Genomic DNA, 20,084 nt, shown 5'->3' on the forward strand with positions numbered 1-20,084 from the left:
TATGGCTGTAACACCTTAGTTGCCATGGAGGTTGTCTATTCAGCCATCTGAAGGAGTCAAAATCTTTGCACGGCCAAACAGCACTTGACTCTGATATATCTGATATATATCTGATATATATATATATATATGTATATATATATATATATATATATCTTCTCTACGCGCCAGTTCCTTCCTTGTGAAATATGCTGGATGTAAAAAGACACTATCTAGAGAGACTGTTTCAAAAGGACGAAAGAAAAAGAAACAAAGACAGTGGGATTGAAAGAATGAAAGAAAGGAGGAAAAAGGAAGCAAAGAAGGGAAAGAAAGTGACGAGAATAGAATGTTAGGATAAAAGGATGACTAAACTCAACTCCTCTGAGGGTGAGAGCCAATCTGAAAAATGATTGGTTGACTTTCCCGGGGCAAAGCTCTCTTTGCTCACATCAATAAAACATAAACATGAATAAATGCACTGCTTTTGGCCTTCCAGGGTCCTTACTTAATTTCATGTATGCAAGTGAGCGATGATATGCATGGAGAATTGTATTTACCTAGAAGGCTCAAAATAATTCTGGAAGCCATTTTGTGTTTGTTTGTTCCCAGTATTTACATAAATGCAAGACTTCACCATAAACTCTTAGAGTTTTGCGTTTATTGCAGTCTCATTTGTCGGGTTTTCATAGCATAAGTCACGCATCTACTGTGCACATCATGTGCTCTCTCTACTGGTCTCAGCATTTGCATGTATAGTAGCTGCTCCCTATTGACTTGAGTCACAGATGCACACCCTATCAATAATGCTGAGGACGTGGGAACACATAGTCTTCAGTGATGTACTCTTGATGTATCCACTTAGGGACAAATCATCCAAACAGTCATCTGCCTCGCTAGTCTGTTGGTCCCTGAGGTAGATCGTCACTGACCCACTACAATGGGTCAGCTTTTGTTAATGAGCCAACCGTACAAACACATCGACAACAGCTAAGAAGGAGCTCCTAATGATAAGTATTACTTGGGTTGTTGAGAGGCTTTTTGTTATCAAGTTTTGCCGTTTGGGGCTGTTTTCAAAGGTTATTTCACACCCTTATCTAAATTTGTGAGCATTTGATTAAATTGGATCCACATGCAAAATGGCACAAGTGATTGAAACCCATAAAACTGTGAACATCTATTCGTTGTTCACTCAGTTAATTTGCTGTTCTATTTGAATCCCTTTGGTTAGGAATGAACTGCCTCTAGTTTGACGCTGATAAAATCAATTCCAGATTCAATTTACCTCATAGTATTTATAGTGTCCCATGACACAGAGTCATTGTTGTTAGTAAAAGAGAACTGACGAGACAAACGATCAACAGTTTGGCAGAGTTTTTCTCTTGTATCTATTTTTCAAAGCAGACAATTAGGCCTAACATCACAGCCATTTAACTAAGTCTGTACTCCAAATTGATTCAGACTCCAGTGTTGGACCTTGCAGACATGGTGCATTTAGTTATGCAAATGCTTATCTCTCCGTGTGATTGGTTAATTAACCTGTAATGCAGATAGTCCCAGCCATGCACAGTGGCCGTTTGATGGCTAAATTGTGGGTCAATTGGGTTTTTAACATTTTCAAAGCAGACTTAGAGGCATGTCTTTGTTCCTCTGAGTCTTGTGTGGCTTCTCTCAGTTTAATGACTCGTTCCACGGGTCCCATAAGGTTAATGTGTTTAAACTCACTGTAATTGAGCTTTTGACCTATCTTTCAGGCTTTAAAAAAATTCGTCATATTATGCCATGTCTCTGCTCCTTGATTGTTATCTACCATTCCCTCTCCCTCCCTCCATGCCCTGCCCCAAACTCTCTACCCCACCCCCACCCCCACTCCCCTTACCCTCCCTTCTCTATGCTGAGTTATGAGCATCCCCATGGGAAGTCATTTATAATGCCATTGGAGTGACAATAATGCGTTTGCACACCATTTCACTCTGCCCTCTGTGCCTTGGCAGGCTTTTATGGGCCACATTTTTGTTTCTCCAGAAACACATTGTCCAACCATCCTGAGAGAACACGCAAAAGCATTTAGCCCGAACCGGAACTGGAAGTCCTCCAATGAGTAAAATAAGTGACATAACACCACATCTTCCATCAACATTTGAGATCAGCATTTGTTGGTGTTCTTCCAGCAAAACTACTTCACTATTTTGAAGGTAAAAGCAAGACAGAAGTTAAAAAAAAGAAAAGAAAAAGGGAATGAGAGAGGGTGATGCGGTGCAGCCACTGACTACATTTCTTTTCGTTGTTCACTGAACAATTATGTTCAGATTTTGCTGTCATGAAGGTATCATTCCACATGAGATACAGACACAACTCTTGACAGCCCACATGGATTTTTTTCAGATCCTGCCATCAGCAGACTGACACCTCCTGACAAAACCAGGATCACTTGTCATGGGGATAACGTACTCTATGATGCTGATATTTATTAGTACAGGGATGTAGCAGACATGTTGTGTTCATTCCACGTCATTAGTTGTAGACAGGTAATGTATGCTGGTGAAGTACTTATGCAAAGGCTTTTTAGAGCAGACCTTGGCATGTGATTAAATATGTCTGTTGCTGTTATGTTTTAGGTGATCCTGATTTTGACTAAGCTGTATGACTTCAACCTGGGGGCTGTTACTGAAAGCTCACTCTGGAGGTAAGTTTGTTTTCTTTAATCATTACTATCTTTCCTTTTCTGTCTAAATAGGAAGGGTATAGCATCATTGCAAGAATTTTATAAAAATGCAAAAGCAAATCAAGAGTAATATATTCATAGGGGTTGCAATGTACTGTAAGTATGATTTATTGTGTTCTTCCTTGCTAGGATATGAACAATCAAGTCACAATGGAAGCCAATATGAAGTATGTTTTAATAAAGCAATCTGAAGCAGTTCAGAATGAAGCATGCTTTTTGCTCCCTGCAGTCCCATAAATAACACAACCAAGACTGCAACAACCTTTTAGAAAAGGCTTATGTCCATCATCAGGAAAGAAACTTTAAGAAAGATAAACAGAAAGACTTATCTGAGGGTTTCTTTGTTTGGATCTGTGGCTCTTTTCCTCTGACCTAGAAACTTCCTGATGGAGTTTCTGATTGATTGTCATCCGTAACCTTTTGTTTCAGAAGCAATTGACATGCAATTGCTACTGTATAGCTGTAGTAATTCCATTTATTATATACTGAGAGGTGAGTTACAGTGCCCTGTCAGGTCATAAATAAGAATGGAATTCATTAAGGATTATACCATAGAGCCCAATCCAGCCTGTGAGATGCCTTTCTTTCTCACCTCTCCCATAGCCTGCAGAGAACTCATTTCATTCTGAAATACACGTGAAAAAGAGACCATCAGTCCGCCAAGCATAGAGTTTCAAATTAATATCTGTTTCACCAGAGGCGCCGCCAAGATTTACACCCGACTTGACACGTTTTGAAATCCCATATTGTGTACAGGAGGTCTTCCATCATCAAGGTGTCTGCTTAACAATGGCACCATGAGTAAATTAGAGTGTACATCAAGGGGTGCACAAAGGCTCTCAGTATGGGTATTAGAAAAGCAGAGATTTGAATGTTATAAAAAGAAACAGGCAGTAAATGATTTCTGTGATAACACAATAAATGATTTATGACTGCAGCTCCGGGCCACTGTTGGTGGCAAAATGCAATGTGCAGATCAATGGGTGACTTGCAGAAGCTATCTAGACACGCATCAAGTCCCCCTTTTTTTGTTTGTTTGTTTGTTTTGAGACAACTGCCTTTGGTAGTGAAGAAACCTCACGATGTAATAACATCGTTTAAGAGGCTTTCTCCCACTGCCACAATCACAGCCAGATATGCCAACTGAAAGGAGTACTTAAGCACAACTACAAATGTGTTTAGGAGTAAGTCTTTGAAAACAATGTCAACAGCAAATGGGACGATTCAGATTAATGCACAGACAATGATAGCAGACTCTGGGTATCTATCCAATTACGCAGTGAAATTACATTTGGAGGCACTCAGGTAGAACTGAAGGCGTGGATTGGCTGTTTTGTGGCGAGGAGAAATATGAAGACCAGGACAAACACATCTACCCTTGTCGTGGGACTTGAAAGGAACAGGCAGTTCTGTGAGGAGCAAGTATTTTTACATGTCATGAATAAAGGCCAAGAACTGGATCATTTATTTTTCATCTTTTTATTTATTTTTTTTAAATAACATACAGTGCTTCACCTTGAACCTGTATTTGTCACTTTTGTGTTGCACTATAGCAACAAAATAGCCCACTCAAGCTTTCCCTTGCTGAAAAGAAAGAGGATGAAACTCCATGTCCAAATCAGTCAGAAACAGAGAGAACAAATTCTGGCCATTCTACCATTAATTTACAATAATAAATATATATATATATATATATATATATATATATATATATATATATAGTATGAAAGGGAGTTTCACCACGTCTCTGGAAAGGATGTCTTTAATTTCCTTCCTCACTGTCCTCAGTGTACAAACATCTATGAGCATAAAAGGAGACTATTGCCTTACATGCTGCAAGCTTGCAATGTGTTCATCACTCACACTGTTGTTGTATTCAAGGACTTTGCCCATACTGGATGTTTTAGCCCTTAAACTAAAAATTGCATTTACTGTATTTATATTAGTGCTGACCATTATCCAAAGCATACCTGAAGTTCGTAAATTGATTTCCTACCTTGCAGGCAGCTGCTCGTTTCATTACACCTCAGTGTAGCATGAAAGAGACTTGAGACTTGCTTGACATGTGTAAGGTGAATGTTTAGTTTGCATATTGTGTTTGTCAAAGCTGTATTATTGCTGAATTGTATTGTAATTTCGAGGGAATGCCTAATGGATATGTCAACCTTTTTACTGCAGAACGTTACTTGCATTATGCTTCTCTTGATAGCCATGTTTTCTTGGTGGTTGTCAAAGAGCCATAGAGGAGTTAGAGCCTCCTTTTAATGCAAGGAGTTTTCGGGTTAGCCCCTGTGCACTAATGCATCTTCACACAATGACAAAGCACTTTTTCCACAACATGCTAAAGGTACCCTGTGGAGTTTTCTTGTAAACACTTAAGTTTACATTCAGTGTCACTCACCAAAATGCAGTATGTGCATTCTTGAGGCCTAACAAACCAGTTGAATGCATTTTCTTCCTCATAAAACATTTGCAAGTCCATTTATTTAAATATTTTGAAACCTGCATTGTTTCCATCTGTTATTAGTCATTAGCAGTCCTGTGCACATTGCAATGTTTCTTTGCAGGTTACTGTCACCAACAGCGGAATAAGCCGAAGGATGTCACAAACTGCAGCCTTCCTTTCCTTTGATAGACACAGCCAATCTTTGAGGCTAATGTATTTATTTGCTTTGACTGTTGCCTCACCTTCACTGGCTTGACATTGTCCGTCCCTGCGCCTTACCATATTTCACCTGTTCATCTCACTCTTCTCTGTATTTTACAGCTTGCACACACTATACATTTGCATTACTGTCTCATATGGTTGGCAGTGATATGTGTTCTGTCACCTGTGTGCCTCCTCAAACTAGCAGATCCAGCAACTTTTTGGACAGACCATAACTCTCCTAACTAAAGGGAAGTTGCCAAATTTTTCCAGTTTTTCAGTTGCATTGGACCATACGCTGTCTTTAAATGTGCCTGATCCCCATTGTTTACCCAGGGAACTCCCTTTCTGTTGTCTTTTTGTTCCAAAGGATTTACTTGACTAATTTAACTAAGTTTCTTTTTTTCCTCAAAGTACACAGAGTGAGTTTATTGCATTGTCTGGATCCTCTAGATTCTTTCCACAGTCCAGAGCAGTCATCTACTGCTGGAGTAATTATTACCGCACACTTTGCAGGATTGCAACAAAGCGCTTTACAAGAGCAACAACAAACAAAACAAAAATAACACATTAGTATTAAGCAAGTCTCTGCAAGTTGTCCCCTCCACCCCCTTAAAGCAAAAAGGGGCTGCTTGAATGGTAGAAAATCAATCTAAACACACATGGTATGCTCTATAGATGCAGACACGTAAGGAATACCAGATTTGCAGTTAATGGGCTAAAACATGTCAAACCACTGGTATGGTGCTTTGAAATCTGTTTCAGGCAGGACTTTAATGGATTTTTTTCATCAAACATGGAACATGTTTTTTTCTGTGTCTGTGACCAGATCCACTGATTATGGAAGCACCTACATCAAACTCAATGACAAAGTGGGTTCAAGGACGGTTTTAAGTTACCTGTACGTCTGCCCAACCAACAAACAGAAGGTCAGCACTTCCCTGTTGCTTTATCCCTGTCTGATCTCTTACAAGCTCAATCCTGACATCAAATTACAGTTATGTTTTGTTTTAAATTACCGTCAAATGACTGTATCTCTGTCTCTCTCCCTCTTCTAATGCCATATTCGTGGTCTGGCTCTCTGTACTTTAGATAATGATGCTTAGCGACCCAGAGGTAGAGAGCGCTGTTCTCATCAGTTCAGATGAAGGGGCAAGCTTTGAGAAGCATCCCATTAACTTCAACATCCTGAGCCTGCTCTTCCACCCGGCACAGGAGAACTGGATGCTGGCTTACAGTCACGACCGCAAGGTTAGCTTCTGAGTGAATCCACAATGAACCTTTAAATGGCGATGAGATGATAAATGATGCTGAATGCATTAGCGTTTTTAAAAATGTGTTTTTTATGTGATTCCACTGTGGATGCGATGATAGCTGTGGTGGTGCTCATTAACAATATCTTCCTCCTAAAACTTTAAAAGTGTGATGAAGATTGGCCTAATTTTATCTTGCAGCTGTACAGTTCAATGGACTTTGGGAGGAAGTGGCAGCTTGTTCACGACAACGTGATGCCAGGCCGATTCTACTGGTATGATTATGTGAATCCTATTTTTGAACTGTTTTGTGCAGTGATTGATTGTAATTTGCATAATGATAGTGCTCATGACCCTATGCTGTCAGAGGGATCCAGTGACCTCTTGTTGAAAACAGATCTCCTCGGTGGCAGTCAAGCACGAAGCTGATTATATCCACGTCACGTAAACCTGAAGGAATATTGTGGCTCTTTTTCCATAACACAAACATGACATGCTGTTTTTGTTGTCGCTGTCATTTAGTAATCTCGACTGCTCAGGCACAAGGCAGTGAATATTGATGTGAGCCTGTTTATCCCTCTTTGTCATGGTATGTGTCAACCCAAGTGTGATTTAAAAAAAAAAAAAAAAAAAGCTGGGAAAGAAAGGACATTGGTTGGAGGACATCCTCTCCACATGCACAAATAGCGAGACATTTGATAAATAAGAAGAGCACAGCAGGTATAGCGGCACCTGAAACAATGCATTATTTTTGCTCTTGAAAACCATTGCTTCACACACATTACGTCAAATAGTTATTTTTCAAAATGGCGTTGCAGCCACCTACATTTTAATAACAATGCACATTGGCTATGGTAGATATTTATGGGCATAGCTGCTGTTTTGTTTCCCCCTCCCCCTTGTTTTTTCCTCAGTTGATGCTTTGGTGAATTGAGATTAATTGCCACTGGTGCCGCAGATCCTACACTGACTGATTTACAGGAGATAAAAACATCTTGTCTTGGTTTCACAGAATAGGGAGGTTCATGTGCAGCTGTGATACTCAACCTAGCCTGCCCCTCTCTCCTTCCTCAATCTCATTTCTTCTTTTTTTTTCCCTCCCCGCAACTCTTTCTGCTCCTCTCTATCCTCTCCTCCTCCTCGCTCTCTTCCAAGGGCGGTAATGGGGCTGGACAAAGAATCAGATGTGGTCCACATCGAGACGCACATTGCGAAAGGCCGTGAGTGCACCACTCCAGTCCACCACAGTGGCAAGACCCGCAGGACCCCTTGCCTCTCATTTAGAGCGAGGTCACGGGGAAGATGAGACTCGTTCTGCTGTTCAGATTGGTCCCTGAAGTCAGAGTAAAGCAGTATAGGTGTCTCCTGACAAAAATGGAGAGTTTTAGCGAGTTGATTGATGCTTCTTCTCCTTAATCTATCCCCTGTGTCTCATAGACAAACATCCCCTCCCCTCCTGCAAACAGCACGGTATATTCTGTCACACCAATTACAGGGTTCTCCTGCATTGGATGTTCATATTCCTGCTGTGGTGTGAAAATCTGTATCTGAATGAGCATACCAACTCCTCTTGTCTCATACACTGGCATCCCTTTTTTTTAGTAATGTGACACGCTGCAAAAGCTTCTCCTGTATTAGTCCTGAATCTCTGCTCATTTGGATCACAAAGTTCCCTTTGCCTTGTATTCATGGTCCAAGATTTTCTCCATATTTTTCATAGTTACTAAAGCTTAAAGTTGTTTCAGAACAGTGAACTTAAAGTATGTTTATCTTACACATACTGTATAGCAGCTCCAGTGCATACAAAGCACTGTCTGAATGTAAATGTTTGTAATTTACTTCTGATTGATTTCCTTTTTCCCCTTTTCCAGGCGCTCAGTACGTGAAGTGCAGAGCCCAGCGATGCACAGAAGGCAACAGACAGTACCTCTTTCCTGGACACGTAGACACCAACTCACTGGTTGTGCAGGACGAATATGTTTTCACGCAGGTTTGCCTAGTGATAGATTACCTGTCTGGATTAAACTAAACCAGTTGTCTTCATCTTTTCACACAAAGGCTGCTGTCTCTGTGAACTTTGATTTTCTTTCTTTCTCTTTGTTTTTTTTTTTTTTTTTGTCTTTATTTTGGTCTCTTGTGCACCCAATTCATGCTTTTTCATCAAATCCCACCTAATGGCTTTCCCCTACGCACCTGTTCCCCACTGGCCCAATGTGTGTGTTTTGATTATGTTTTGTCTCATTCATGTCAAGGCACACACACACACTCAGTGTGTTTGAGTTTCCGCGCAGACACACTCCATGCCTGAAAAATGTGTTTGCTCGCTGAGAGCGCGCAGCAAAGGAACTGTGAGTAGACAGGTTGGTGTCCTTATTACCGTTCACTCTGACTTTGACTCCAATTAGACAGCGGCAGTCAGGGTCATTATTAGAAATTTAATTTTCAAATGCCCTCAACTGTCATTGATTTCCAGCTAAGTAATTTTCTCTTTCTTGGTCAGCCTTGATGCATTTGGTCACTCCCAGTAGACTCCAGCTAAGTTTCATGAAAAAGAAAAATCAAATTATAGCAGTTTTCTGGGGCTCTGTGTTTATAGTAAATCATTCTGCACGCTTTCAATTTTGAATAAACACCCCTAAATGTTTGCTGTTCGTTTTTAATTTATTTATCCACAGATTTAATCTTTTGATAAGATATGATGTTGCAGCAGCAATACTTTAGCGATGACCCAGTTTCACTTCCAGCACACTTAATCCACAGACTTGATTGGAATGGCTGCGAAGTAAGAATGAAAATGTATGAAAAAAAAATATCACAGGGTGATTCAGAAATGGTGATTCAATAAAATGCCCAAATTGCATTTAGCCGAGATGAGATTGACCGTTGAGGCAGAGGCAGACACGAGGAAGATGCTGGTGAAAATAACTGGACACGCACACAGAAGAGAGTGTGTCTGCGCAGAGCGGTGGTGGCACAGATGACTTTCTTGTGACTTTCATTGCTTGGGGCAGTTGGATTTAACTTGACAAAGAGTAATGAGGTTATCGATTGGGCTACAACGAAATAAGCAGTCTTCAACACCTCCAAAGTCTCTTGGGAGAGGAGGAACAGCCAAGTGCAACATCCTCAAAAATGTGGCCTGGGAAAATGCAGCTCATTGATTTTCGATAGATTATTCCATTAGAGCCCTAATGTAGTGTGTTGGGGGACAAACGCCATCCTTCTAGTTGATTAGAAAATAAGCAATCAAGAAGCGTTGCCCTGCCTGTAAGTGGATGGGAAAGTGGTAGTGCATTAAGATCTTCAAGCCGCACTGTAGATAAAGCCAACACAATCTTCAGTGCCTCTTAGCTTTAGACTAATTGAGATAATGATAATAATTTCTGTTGTGCTTGTAATTTCAGCCTGGTTACGACAGTGTGGAAAGCAGAGTGAAATTGCAAGTGTTTTATCAAGTCAGTCATGCGTTGTGAATTAATACACCTCCTTCAGGAAACGTTTCAGCTTCAAGTCCTTGTTGTACAACAGCGTCACATTTTGGATGATGGCAAATTTTGTCACACATTGTAAAAACCTCCCATCCTGTTTTGTTTTTTCATTTTCCAGACAGTCTATATAGTCCTCTCTGTGTAGGAAAAAAATTATAGTCACGGCATCAGTCAAAATGGAAATGTACAAAGAAATGTGGTATGTTTAAAGAATGACAAAGCTTCTTTGACTTCATTGCAAGGTAACCAAGGCAGGACGAGCCAGCTACTTTGTCTCCTACATGAGAGAATCCTTCAAGCGGATGAAATTACCTAAATATTGTCTACCAAAGGTAAGCTCCAAAGATCCCAAATAACAGTCAAATAATAAAAGATGTATTACCATAAAGGAACATGATTGTTGTTTTTCATTTGAATCGCTTTTGTTTCTTCTTTTGTCAAATACGAGTAATACAACAGTGTTCTCCCGTGAAGAAATGTCACACATTATTAAAAAGCTTCTCAACAGAACATGGCCTCTCTGTGTTTGCGGGCTTGCACCTGTCATTCTCACCCATTCCCTCTTTCCATCTGTCTCTCTTTTCTCTCACCCACTCACACACACACATCCCCTCCTACAGGACATGCATATCATCAGTACAGATGAGAAGCAGGTCTTTGCTGCAGTCCAGGAGTGGAATCAGAACAACACTTACAGCCTGTATATCTCCGACTCCCCTGGGGTCTACTTTACCCTTTCATTAGAGAATCTGAGAACCAGCAGAGGACCTGCCGGTAACCTACTGGTCGACTTTTATAAGGTGCGTAGTTAGTCTTCATGGGCTGCAGCTGTCACAGCACCTAATTCCCCTTCTAGTCATAACACACAGAAGTTGAAAACATCTGTTAACCTACTAAGCTGCGATTATAATTAAAATAGCAGTTATCTGCATTATCGATTAATCTATTCATTGTTTAGCCTGTAAAATTAGGAAATTGTGAGAAATGGGCCCAATACTTTACATCTGACATTTTTAAATTGCTTGCCCTGTCTGACCAACAGTCTAAAACCCACAGTTATTTATTTTAAAATTATAATTGCAGCAAATTCTTTTTACCAACAAATGTTTGGCATTTTTGCTTGAACAGTGACTCAAACACAGTGATGGAAAGAATTTTTGAGGTACTTGAGCATTTTCTATTGTATGCCTTTTTATATTTCTACTCCACTGCATTTAAGACGGAAATATTGCACTTTTTACCCCATTTTTATATAAATGGGGTAAAAAGTGCAATATTTCCGTCTTAAATGCATATATATATATATATATATATATATATAGACTGTATATATATATATATATATAGACTGTATATATACAGTCAATTTTACATTAAGATTCAGCACACAAAACATATAAAGAGTTTATAAAATATGATGTATTGTTGTTGCTTAAACTAGCCCTCAGTATATATAGTGGTTATAGTAGCTCTACATCAGTGAGCTTGTTCATGCATCAATAATAATGAACTAACACAAGAACAATAATAACACTGACAAGGGCCTGTCTGCGTAATGGATACTTTAAGTACATTCTGATACTGTCATTTCTATACTTTTACTTAAGCAACATTTTGAAAGCAGCACTTGTAATAGAGTGTTTTACACTGCTGAATTGCATGTTTCATTCAAGTAAAGGGCCTTAATATTTACTTTAAATAAAATTAAGAATGTTACCAAAGGAAGTCCCTAATCCAGTGCAAGCATTTCTTGAAACATACAGCTACAGTTTTCAACTATACAATATGTTATTAATAAAATAAAATGTATGAAATTATAGTCCTGTTTCTGTTTTCCTTCATAGGTTGAGGGGATAAATGGCATGTATCTCGCCAACAAACTGGTGGATAATCACATCAAGACTTTTATCACCTACAACAAGGGACAAACATGGGCCCTTCTGCCAGCTCCTGCCTCTGATGTGGCTGGAAATAACCTTCACTGCATTCTGGTGAGCTTGAGCCTTCAGGCAGGAGTGAATGAATGCTCTTATTCATGTGAAATGAAGCTTTTGACATATATCATTCATCAAATGTTTCAACCTCATCAGCTGTGCTTCGGATATTCTTTGATTCGGAGCCACATTTGCACAAGGCCAGGTGCCAGCTTCGGCATCAGCCTGCCTCTTTAGCCTCCTAAATGGCAGAGGAGATGCTTGGCGGGAATATTCTTATTATCAGTATAAGGCACCGAGTGTCATACTGTTTAGTTTCAGGGGTGCAGACTTTCCATTAACCTCTGTGATTTCAATTTACTACCTGTAGTCACACTACACTAATGAATGTTAGATTACACTGAATTAAATTATGTGGCCACGTTGTTATTCAGCAGGTATGATATTCACCTAATCTGGTCAGTATTAGACCATTTAGAGACTTTTTGAAATCATGCATATTGTGCAGTTAATAGCAGGTTGCAATCTTACACTGTGTCATACATTTGGCCATTATGCTCCTCTCTGCTTGCTGACCCCCCTCCAGCCTCAGCTGTTTGAAAAGCTTTATTGATGTTTTTCAGTGTGCTTTAGTCTGAGAGATGAGTGAAATGATTTGAATCAATTTTGCCAGTTTTATCAGTGCATCTTGGAGAATTTTAATTACATGCCTTGTTTGCTTTAGAATGAAACAATTCAAATGCCCTCTGTGTCCTCTCAGCCATTCTCCTTCTTTCTTTCAGACCAGATGAGAGGAACAAAGTATCTTTGTTTTATAAATGGTCTCTGAAAATGTTCGCATTTTTCTCTCAATGGGAAGAATAGTTTGAAGGCAAAGCTAATTATAATTGCCTCTGTTAAGATCTGTCTGATACATAGTGTCTCAACCTGTGCTGTTATTGGAATATGTTTTGTTGACAGCCATTTTGCTCGCTGCATCTTCATCTGGAGATGGTGGAGAATCCCTACACGTCAGGACCCATCACCAGCAAAAAGTCTGTACCAGGAATCATTGTGGCTACAGGTAGGGTTACCTAAAGGTCGTGCATTTTGATTTACAGATCAAACTGATCACATTAGGCCTGACGGAAATGGTGAGAGTATTTTTCATCACCAAAGGTATTCCAAATACATTATAGCTGTGCAGCCACAAAAACACACAACACTAATCACACAGTGCCCTCTTTCTGTCATTGAAATCAGACACTGAAACTTCCAACTCCTTTATCTCATATTTGGGTGAGATGATTAGGTTGCAGTAAGTCATAAATCTGTCCTCCAGTGGAGAATGAGGACATACACAAATTCACAAAATAACTCTTAACGATTTTATCGGGTGATTGTGCATATAGTGTGTTATGGAGTCTTTGCTATGTAAATATACACAGGGTGAAATTATTCATGTTTTCGCATTCAGGGAATATCGGTACAGAGCTGTCCTCCACCAACCTTGGGATGTTTATAACATCAGATGCAGGGAATAGCTGGAGACAGGTGAGAGCCATCTGGGTCCACACACTGCACGTGCTTGCCTTAAACAGATGTATTCATATTGAAAGTGTGTTGTCATAAGTGGAGCAAATGTGCTTTTTTTCCCTCCATTGTGCGTCAATGCAGATTTTTGATGAAGAGTACAACATTTGGTTTCTTGACAATGGCGGGGCTCTGCTGGCAGTCTTACATGCAGCTACGCCAATCCGACACTTGTGGTAGGTGTAGCTGCACTTCAGCAATACTGACATCATAATTACTGTAGGTAGGAACTGTAGTTGTGGTGGGAAATTACTTGGGTATAATTTCATTCTTTGCGGGGGGGTTGTGGAGGGCATTTGCTGCAGCATATGATTACATTTAATGTTTTTGAAATGCTGATGGGTGAAGTTTGCATGACTATTGTATCAGCTCTGCAGCTTCAAAACAGAGACAGAATCATTTCCAACAGAAGAGAGTCTGTTATAGCTTTGTACTCTTGGTTGGATATGATGGTTTGAGTGCTTTTATGTAAATGAGAAGTAGAGCTGGGTGGAAATATGAGACTGAGGATGCCCTCATAACTCCCTCATATTGTGGGAGCTTTGTAACACTATCTACTTTGATGTCCCTGCATACCACAGCCCTGTCAAAAGTGATTAAGCTCTGAGAAAGGTGATTTGAAACCCCCCCCCAAATCTATTTCTAATGTTACAACCGGAGTCATATCTCTCTTTTCTGTTGTTTTGTCACCTTCAAAAATCTACCTGAGCCGAGGAACATTTGTTCTATTGTTCAGCCTGTTGTCGAGATAATTTTTCACATTGAAGAGAATCCAAGGTGCTTCATTTTTCAACCGTGGCAAAAGCTAAATGACCTGAAATCTTTTATCATATTTCTTTTTTACCTTGTTTTTCACTGCTTAACTTGTGCACTTGTGATGTTTGATGTTGTATAAAAACGGGAGAATATATTTATCCACTACAGATAGATGAACATGGATAAACAGATGTTCTTGCATTGACAGCTGTTTTTTTTTTTAATGCAGGATCAGTCTCGATGAAGGAAAGAAGTGGGATCGTCACAGTTTTTCCTTGGCGCCTCTGTATGTGGATGGTGTTTTAATGGAACCAGAATCTGACAATCACATTATCACGTAAGCAGAGACTCAAAAGCACAGTCCAGGAGGAATAAAAACAAATAACAGGCTTGAGGAATTAGCTTCTCTGTTGATGTAAACAAAGAAAGGTCCACATGATTCTCCCCCAGAGACTAAAACTTGTCATCAAAGGGAATCTTGTCTTGTTCACACCATCAAATTTGAAACTTGCCCATCCGTAGTAGAATAGAAAATGAAATGAAATTTGCATTTTGGTGAATCATCTTCCAGTTTCTTTGGACACTTCAGCCATCGGTCAGAGTGGCAGCTGATCAAGATCGACTACAAGGGACTCTTTAGCAGGAGATGCATGGACGGAGATTATCAGACATGGCACCTGCACAACAAGGTAACAGCAATATTAAACATTATTGATTTATTGTCAGCCTCTTGAGATGCATGTATGTCTGCTGTCAGTGTAAACACAGTACACTCGCTGAATGTGTGACCAAGAGTTTTTCTCGTCTGTACTCTTTTCTCTCTCTCTTTTTCGAGTTTCTTTCAGCTGTGTGAAAAAACGTAGATCATCTTTTTCTCTGTCTGATAGGGAGAGCTGTGTGTGATGGGGGAGAAGCAGATCTTTATGAAGCGCAGGCCAGGCAACCGTTGCATGCTGGCTCAGGACTACTCCAGGATCTATTCCTCAGAGCCATGCCTCTGCACAGCCTATGATTTTGAATGGTAATGACTTCTTCTCTCAGCTTTCCCAACTGGGACTAAACTGTAACTGAGACTTTTATCCTCAGTGGTACTTTCTTTCTTTCATTACATGTTTACAAAACAGCCCCTCTCCTTTGAACATCTAATTCGATTGTCCTTAATTAATGGCTGCTGTAATGTAGATTTGTAATCAGAAAGTATCAGTTTGCTGAACTTTATATGCCTTAATATCCATCTTACATTGCATATTTACTGGATAACCGATAGGACTGTATTCATCAAATCTAATTATAGTTTGGAAATTGTGGATGGAAGTTAGGAACTTTTCATTGTGCTACTGTAATTTGCATAATGTCAAGTGACTTATTAGAATTCAATTAATAATGAATCGCTAAATGAATTTTAAATATCTTTTATCCATCTGTCTGAAATTCTGTTTGATCCTGCTTGTCTGACAATCATGTCTCTAGTTATGGTCTTAAAATATGCCATGAAGCTCCGACTATGAAGCATTTGCCCCACTACAAAAGCTTGTAGGAGCTAGATTATTTGAGTAGCAGTGTTTATCAATTTATGAAATGTCGTGTTTTTTGGCAGTGATTATGGGTGGGAGCGCCAGGCGGATGGGAAGTGCTCCCCTGCTTTTTGGTTTAATCCAAATGGTGCGGCTAAAAGCTGTAGCACCAGCCAAAGCTTCCTTAACAGCACAGGGTAAGTGGCTCCCAATGTTCAACCCATCTCAAAACAATATTATTCCAGTCGAGCTTGTTTATCATATTGTCTGGAATACAAACAGAAAATAATGGTTCAGTTCCTCAGTGGTTCAGGAAAAAAAAAGGCTCTGAGAAAAAAAAGTGACCTACAGTGTGTCCCAATTCCATAATACATAATAATGTTCAGCAGGTGTTGAGTATGCAGTGTGTTCACACTTGAAAAGTGACAAAATTAAGAACACTCAAAGAGGCAAGAACGCACATTAAATCTGTGTGCTGCTGATGGACACCATTGTCCCACAAATAATTGCAGAGATGAAACTGAGGAGCTGCTCAGAACTGGAATAAATTAAGATAAATTCTAGATGGTGGTGAAACAGCTACAGGAACATAAAAACATCAAAGATAAGTAGTAAATGTTTAAAACATTTTGCTGTTACTTTGTGAAGTTTTATTGACAGAACCATTCCAGAGTTGCAATTTGATTGATGTCCACTGATGTGATTCATTGCATACTATGTACATAATGTATGGAAATGGGAAATGACACTTTTAAACTAAATCTTTCAAAGGTATCGGAAGGTTTTGTCCAATAACTGTAAGGAGGGAGGAAAGAACGTGTATTCGCCCAGGAGGCAGGCGTGTCGTCCCAGACCACCTCGAGGCCTCCGTCTGTCCACCAGTCAAGGAGAGCTCAGTTCCACTGTTGGAAGTAACGTTACTTTCATGGTTTACCTTGACGATGTAAGTCATATCTTTTAAAAGTTATTGTAGTTTTAGAGCAAGCAATAGCTGTACTATTAGCAAATGTTTTAAAGGGTTGGTTCATCCAAGCTTAGACAGCAGTGCTTTGAGCTAATGCTTGTTTACATACCCACAATAACAGTGTTTACATGCTGATTATTTAGCAGGTATAAGGTTTGCCATTTTCACCACATTCACCACCTTAATTTAGCATGTTAGCGTGTGCAAAGCACAGTTTAGGCTGCTGGATATGTCATTACTTTCGCAGAGATTTATCAAAGTATTGGCTAAACTTTAATTTTGACCTGATGATAGTGCCATATGAAATCAACCAGTGGTATTTTATCAGGTGACCATTAGTATTCTTCTCCTGGAGACCTTGAATAACTTTGCAACATTGCAATGCATTCACTATTTGTCAAGATACTACAACCTCGTGGTGGCACAGGAGGAAAAGTCAAAAGTCACTCACCAGAGTCGTTAGGATACATCATCTGGGAATGAATGCCAAAGTTCATGGCAGTCCATACAATAATTGTTCAGATATTTCAGTGTGGACCAAAGTAGTGGACCTACAGATGTTGCCATCCCTATAGCCATGTCACTAGTATGGCTAAAATATACATTTTCCCACATACCTCTAGTGTAGCCATGCAGATAGTTTTGTTTGACTAGTATGTAAGATATCCCTGAGATTTCTGTCTCTAGCCCAATACTATGGGAGCAAAAAGAATTTTGTTTGTGGTGAATTAAAAAAAAAAAAATCTAACAATGTCCTTGTTAACTCTGGGTAAACCCCAGATCTCACTGTGAACAGTTTATATTGGAACGACTTCCAACTGAAAAAATAGACTAAATAAACCTGCAGACAAAGTGTTGGATGTTGGAAACTGTGGATTATCCAGAGTAATGGGCACACTGATACTGATTCTGGAAAGATAAGTTGTTGTTGAGCCTTTAAATGTAATTTTTCATGGCTGTGAGCACTACAAATGAAGCCTCCTTAACCTATTATATTAGTGTGGCAGCAGAAATCTCACAGAACAGATATTGTATTTCAGAGCATAAATAAAACCAAAGCTATCTGCATGGCTAGGTGCCACTGGAGGTTAGTAAGAAAATATGTTTTTTCTCATTTGGTTGTAATATGTATGTTTATTTTGGATGATTTTTATCATTTGGTGAGATGGCACCAAATAAAAAAAGATCCCTCTTACTTTGGGACACTTTTCATGACCTCTTTTACCTCTGTAGCTTTCTTTACTTTTCTTCTTCTTTTCTTCTTCTTTTCTCTGTTGGATTTCTGTCTCCTTCCATTCAAATACACCTAAAAAGTGTTTGTGACACAGCTTATACGACATCTAAGTCCAAGCACTTGAGTATTGGACTGTGCTTACTTCACTTGTATGTGGTCTAATTGAAGCATCCTGACCTAAGCCGTGGTGACAGATGCCATGTCTTACCGTCCATCCACAGGGAGACTCGCTGAGAACCAGCATTCAGCTAGACTTTGGGGACGGCATCAAGATCACATACTCTAACCTGAGCAGGACTGATGATGGCATCAAGCACATCTACAGAACGACTGGGATTTACCGAGTGACAGCTTCAGCTGAAAACAGCCAGGGATCTGACAGCAGCACACTGTTTTTACACATCACCAGTATGTGAATAAGAAACATCATTACTCATTCCTGCGGCAGTGCATATAGCACGAACATCTTCTCTTTCATGCATAGTCACATTCCCACTCTGCTGAATTTCATGGTTGCATTACTTTTATGCATTTCTGCCTTAGAAAATGCAAAAGCACACACCTGGAGCTAAATGTACATCAGCTGTGATCACAATAATATTCAGAGTTTGCTGTATTTTTGTGTGTTTTGTGTGTGCGTGCATTTATTTGTATGCACTGGATGTGTGCATTTCTGCCTCAGGTCCAGTGGAGCGTGTATATCTCTCCGCTCCTATTGTTGCCATCAGGGGGAAGGAGGCTAATCTGACCGCAGTGGTGTGGCCGAGTCACACCAGAACATTGACCTTCTTCTGGTGGCTTGACAACAGCTCTGAGGTGAGAAGCTTCTCTTCCTCCCACCATTTTTCCCACTATCGTCCTGTTTACTGCAGTGCTTTCCATTCCCTTACTCCTCCCTTGATGTCCTTGTGTTCTTGTTTACAGTGTATAAATCTACAAGGCTCTCACACAAATCATGTAAAACGTAGCTGCACGTGACTGCTCAACTAAGATGGCTGGTCATATTTATTTATCAAATCCATTGTGCTCACTGCAGAACCCCCTCATTATACAGTTTGTCAAGGGCTGCATGTGCATAGTATTCTATATTCAGCTGAGAGAATTCTGTTTTTTCTGTGCAATTTTCTCTGTTTTTCCCTTTGAATTCCAGCCCATTATAACCTTGGAGGGAAGCATCTCTTACACGTTTCACAGAGAGGGAAAAAACAAGGTCACGGTCCAGGTTGCTTCTGGGAGCACCGTAATGCAGGATTCAAAAGTTATAACTGTTAAAGGTGAGTGGGGAAGACAGTCTTCAAAGCACTTTAATTGGTGCAATGCACGTTACATGAATATGCAACACGCTATCTCTGGGAAAGTATGATGCCTCTCGGTCCACGCTGCTAGCGGCGCCACGTTGATGTCAGCGTGGACTTATCTAATGAATAAAATGTCACGGTAAACGAACACGAAATCTTGAGGAGCAATTAACTTCAAGGCATATGTTGCCAAATGAAAAAAGACAAAACTGCACATCAGATTAATCAAAAACTAAACCAGAAGTAGCATTCATATTCTAAGAGACGCCACTTCACCTCTTTTTTTTCCCAGAGTTCTTCAGGTCGCTGCTGTTGTCGTTCTCGCCAGCGCTTGATGAGCACAATCCTGACATCCCCGAGTGGAGGGAGGACATAGGCCGTGTGGTGCGGACAGCTCTGTCACAGGTACATCAAGTCCCTATTGCTCTGAGATCTTTCCTGGAGTCAACATCAGCCACCAGTGGCTTTCAGGGTCATTACTATTTTATATCTGTGTGCAGTATTGATACAACAGTCATGATGTTTTATGGTCCATGAGAGAAATTTGTTCTTTTTATAGTTTACCGGTGACGACAGTAACCAGACGCAGTTGTCTGATGTGAATTGGACCTCAAACTGATGTTAAAATGTTATGTTAGCCATGGGACAGCGTTGGTTTTTACTTTGTTGTCCAAAGTTTTGTGCCCAAACTTTTCCCTCTGAAGTGGACTTACACCTGCC

General features: G+C 39.9%; 1 protein-coding gene across 1 annotated transcript in view; it reads left to right on the plus strand.

Moving 5' to 3' along the window:
* sorcs3b (sortilin related VPS10 domain containing receptor 3b) overlaps positions 1 to 20,084 on the plus strand; it is a 39,593-nt gene that overhangs the window by 12,009 nt on the left and 7,500 nt on the right. Inside the window, exons 2-22 of the mRNA XM_018696917.2 lie at positions 2,598 to 2,665; positions 6,181 to 6,280; positions 6,444 to 6,602; positions 6,806 to 6,879; positions 7,760 to 7,824; positions 8,476 to 8,594; positions 10,335 to 10,424; positions 10,713 to 10,892; positions 11,937 to 12,083; positions 12,987 to 13,089; positions 13,483 to 13,559; positions 13,683 to 13,774; positions 14,584 to 14,691; positions 14,926 to 15,043; positions 15,242 to 15,375; positions 15,952 to 16,065; positions 16,640 to 16,811; positions 18,288 to 18,474; positions 18,749 to 18,882; positions 19,217 to 19,340; positions 19,657 to 19,769. Coding sequence (XP_018552433.1) covers positions 2,598 to 2,665; positions 6,181 to 6,280; positions 6,444 to 6,602; positions 6,806 to 6,879; positions 7,760 to 7,824; positions 8,476 to 8,594; positions 10,335 to 10,424; positions 10,713 to 10,892; positions 11,937 to 12,083; positions 12,987 to 13,089; positions 13,483 to 13,559; positions 13,683 to 13,774; positions 14,584 to 14,691; positions 14,926 to 15,043; positions 15,242 to 15,375; positions 15,952 to 16,065; positions 16,640 to 16,811; positions 18,288 to 18,474; positions 18,749 to 18,882; positions 19,217 to 19,340; positions 19,657 to 19,769 — 2,478 coding nt within the window. The remainder of the gene's footprint in view (positions 1 to 2,597; positions 2,666 to 6,180; positions 6,281 to 6,443; positions 6,603 to 6,805; positions 6,880 to 7,759; positions 7,825 to 8,475; positions 8,595 to 10,334; positions 10,425 to 10,712; positions 10,893 to 11,936; positions 12,084 to 12,986; positions 13,090 to 13,482; positions 13,560 to 13,682; positions 13,775 to 14,583; positions 14,692 to 14,925; positions 15,044 to 15,241; positions 15,376 to 15,951; positions 16,066 to 16,639; positions 16,812 to 18,287; positions 18,475 to 18,748; positions 18,883 to 19,216; positions 19,341 to 19,656; positions 19,770 to 20,084) is intronic.

The sequence above is a fragment of the Lates calcarifer genome, linkage group LG16_LG22, assembly GCF_001640805.2.
Source record: "Lates calcarifer isolate ASB-BC8 linkage group LG16_LG22, TLL_Latcal_v3, whole genome shotgun sequence".
Lineage (NCBI taxonomy): Eukaryota > Metazoa > Chordata > Actinopteri > Centropomidae > Lates > Lates calcarifer.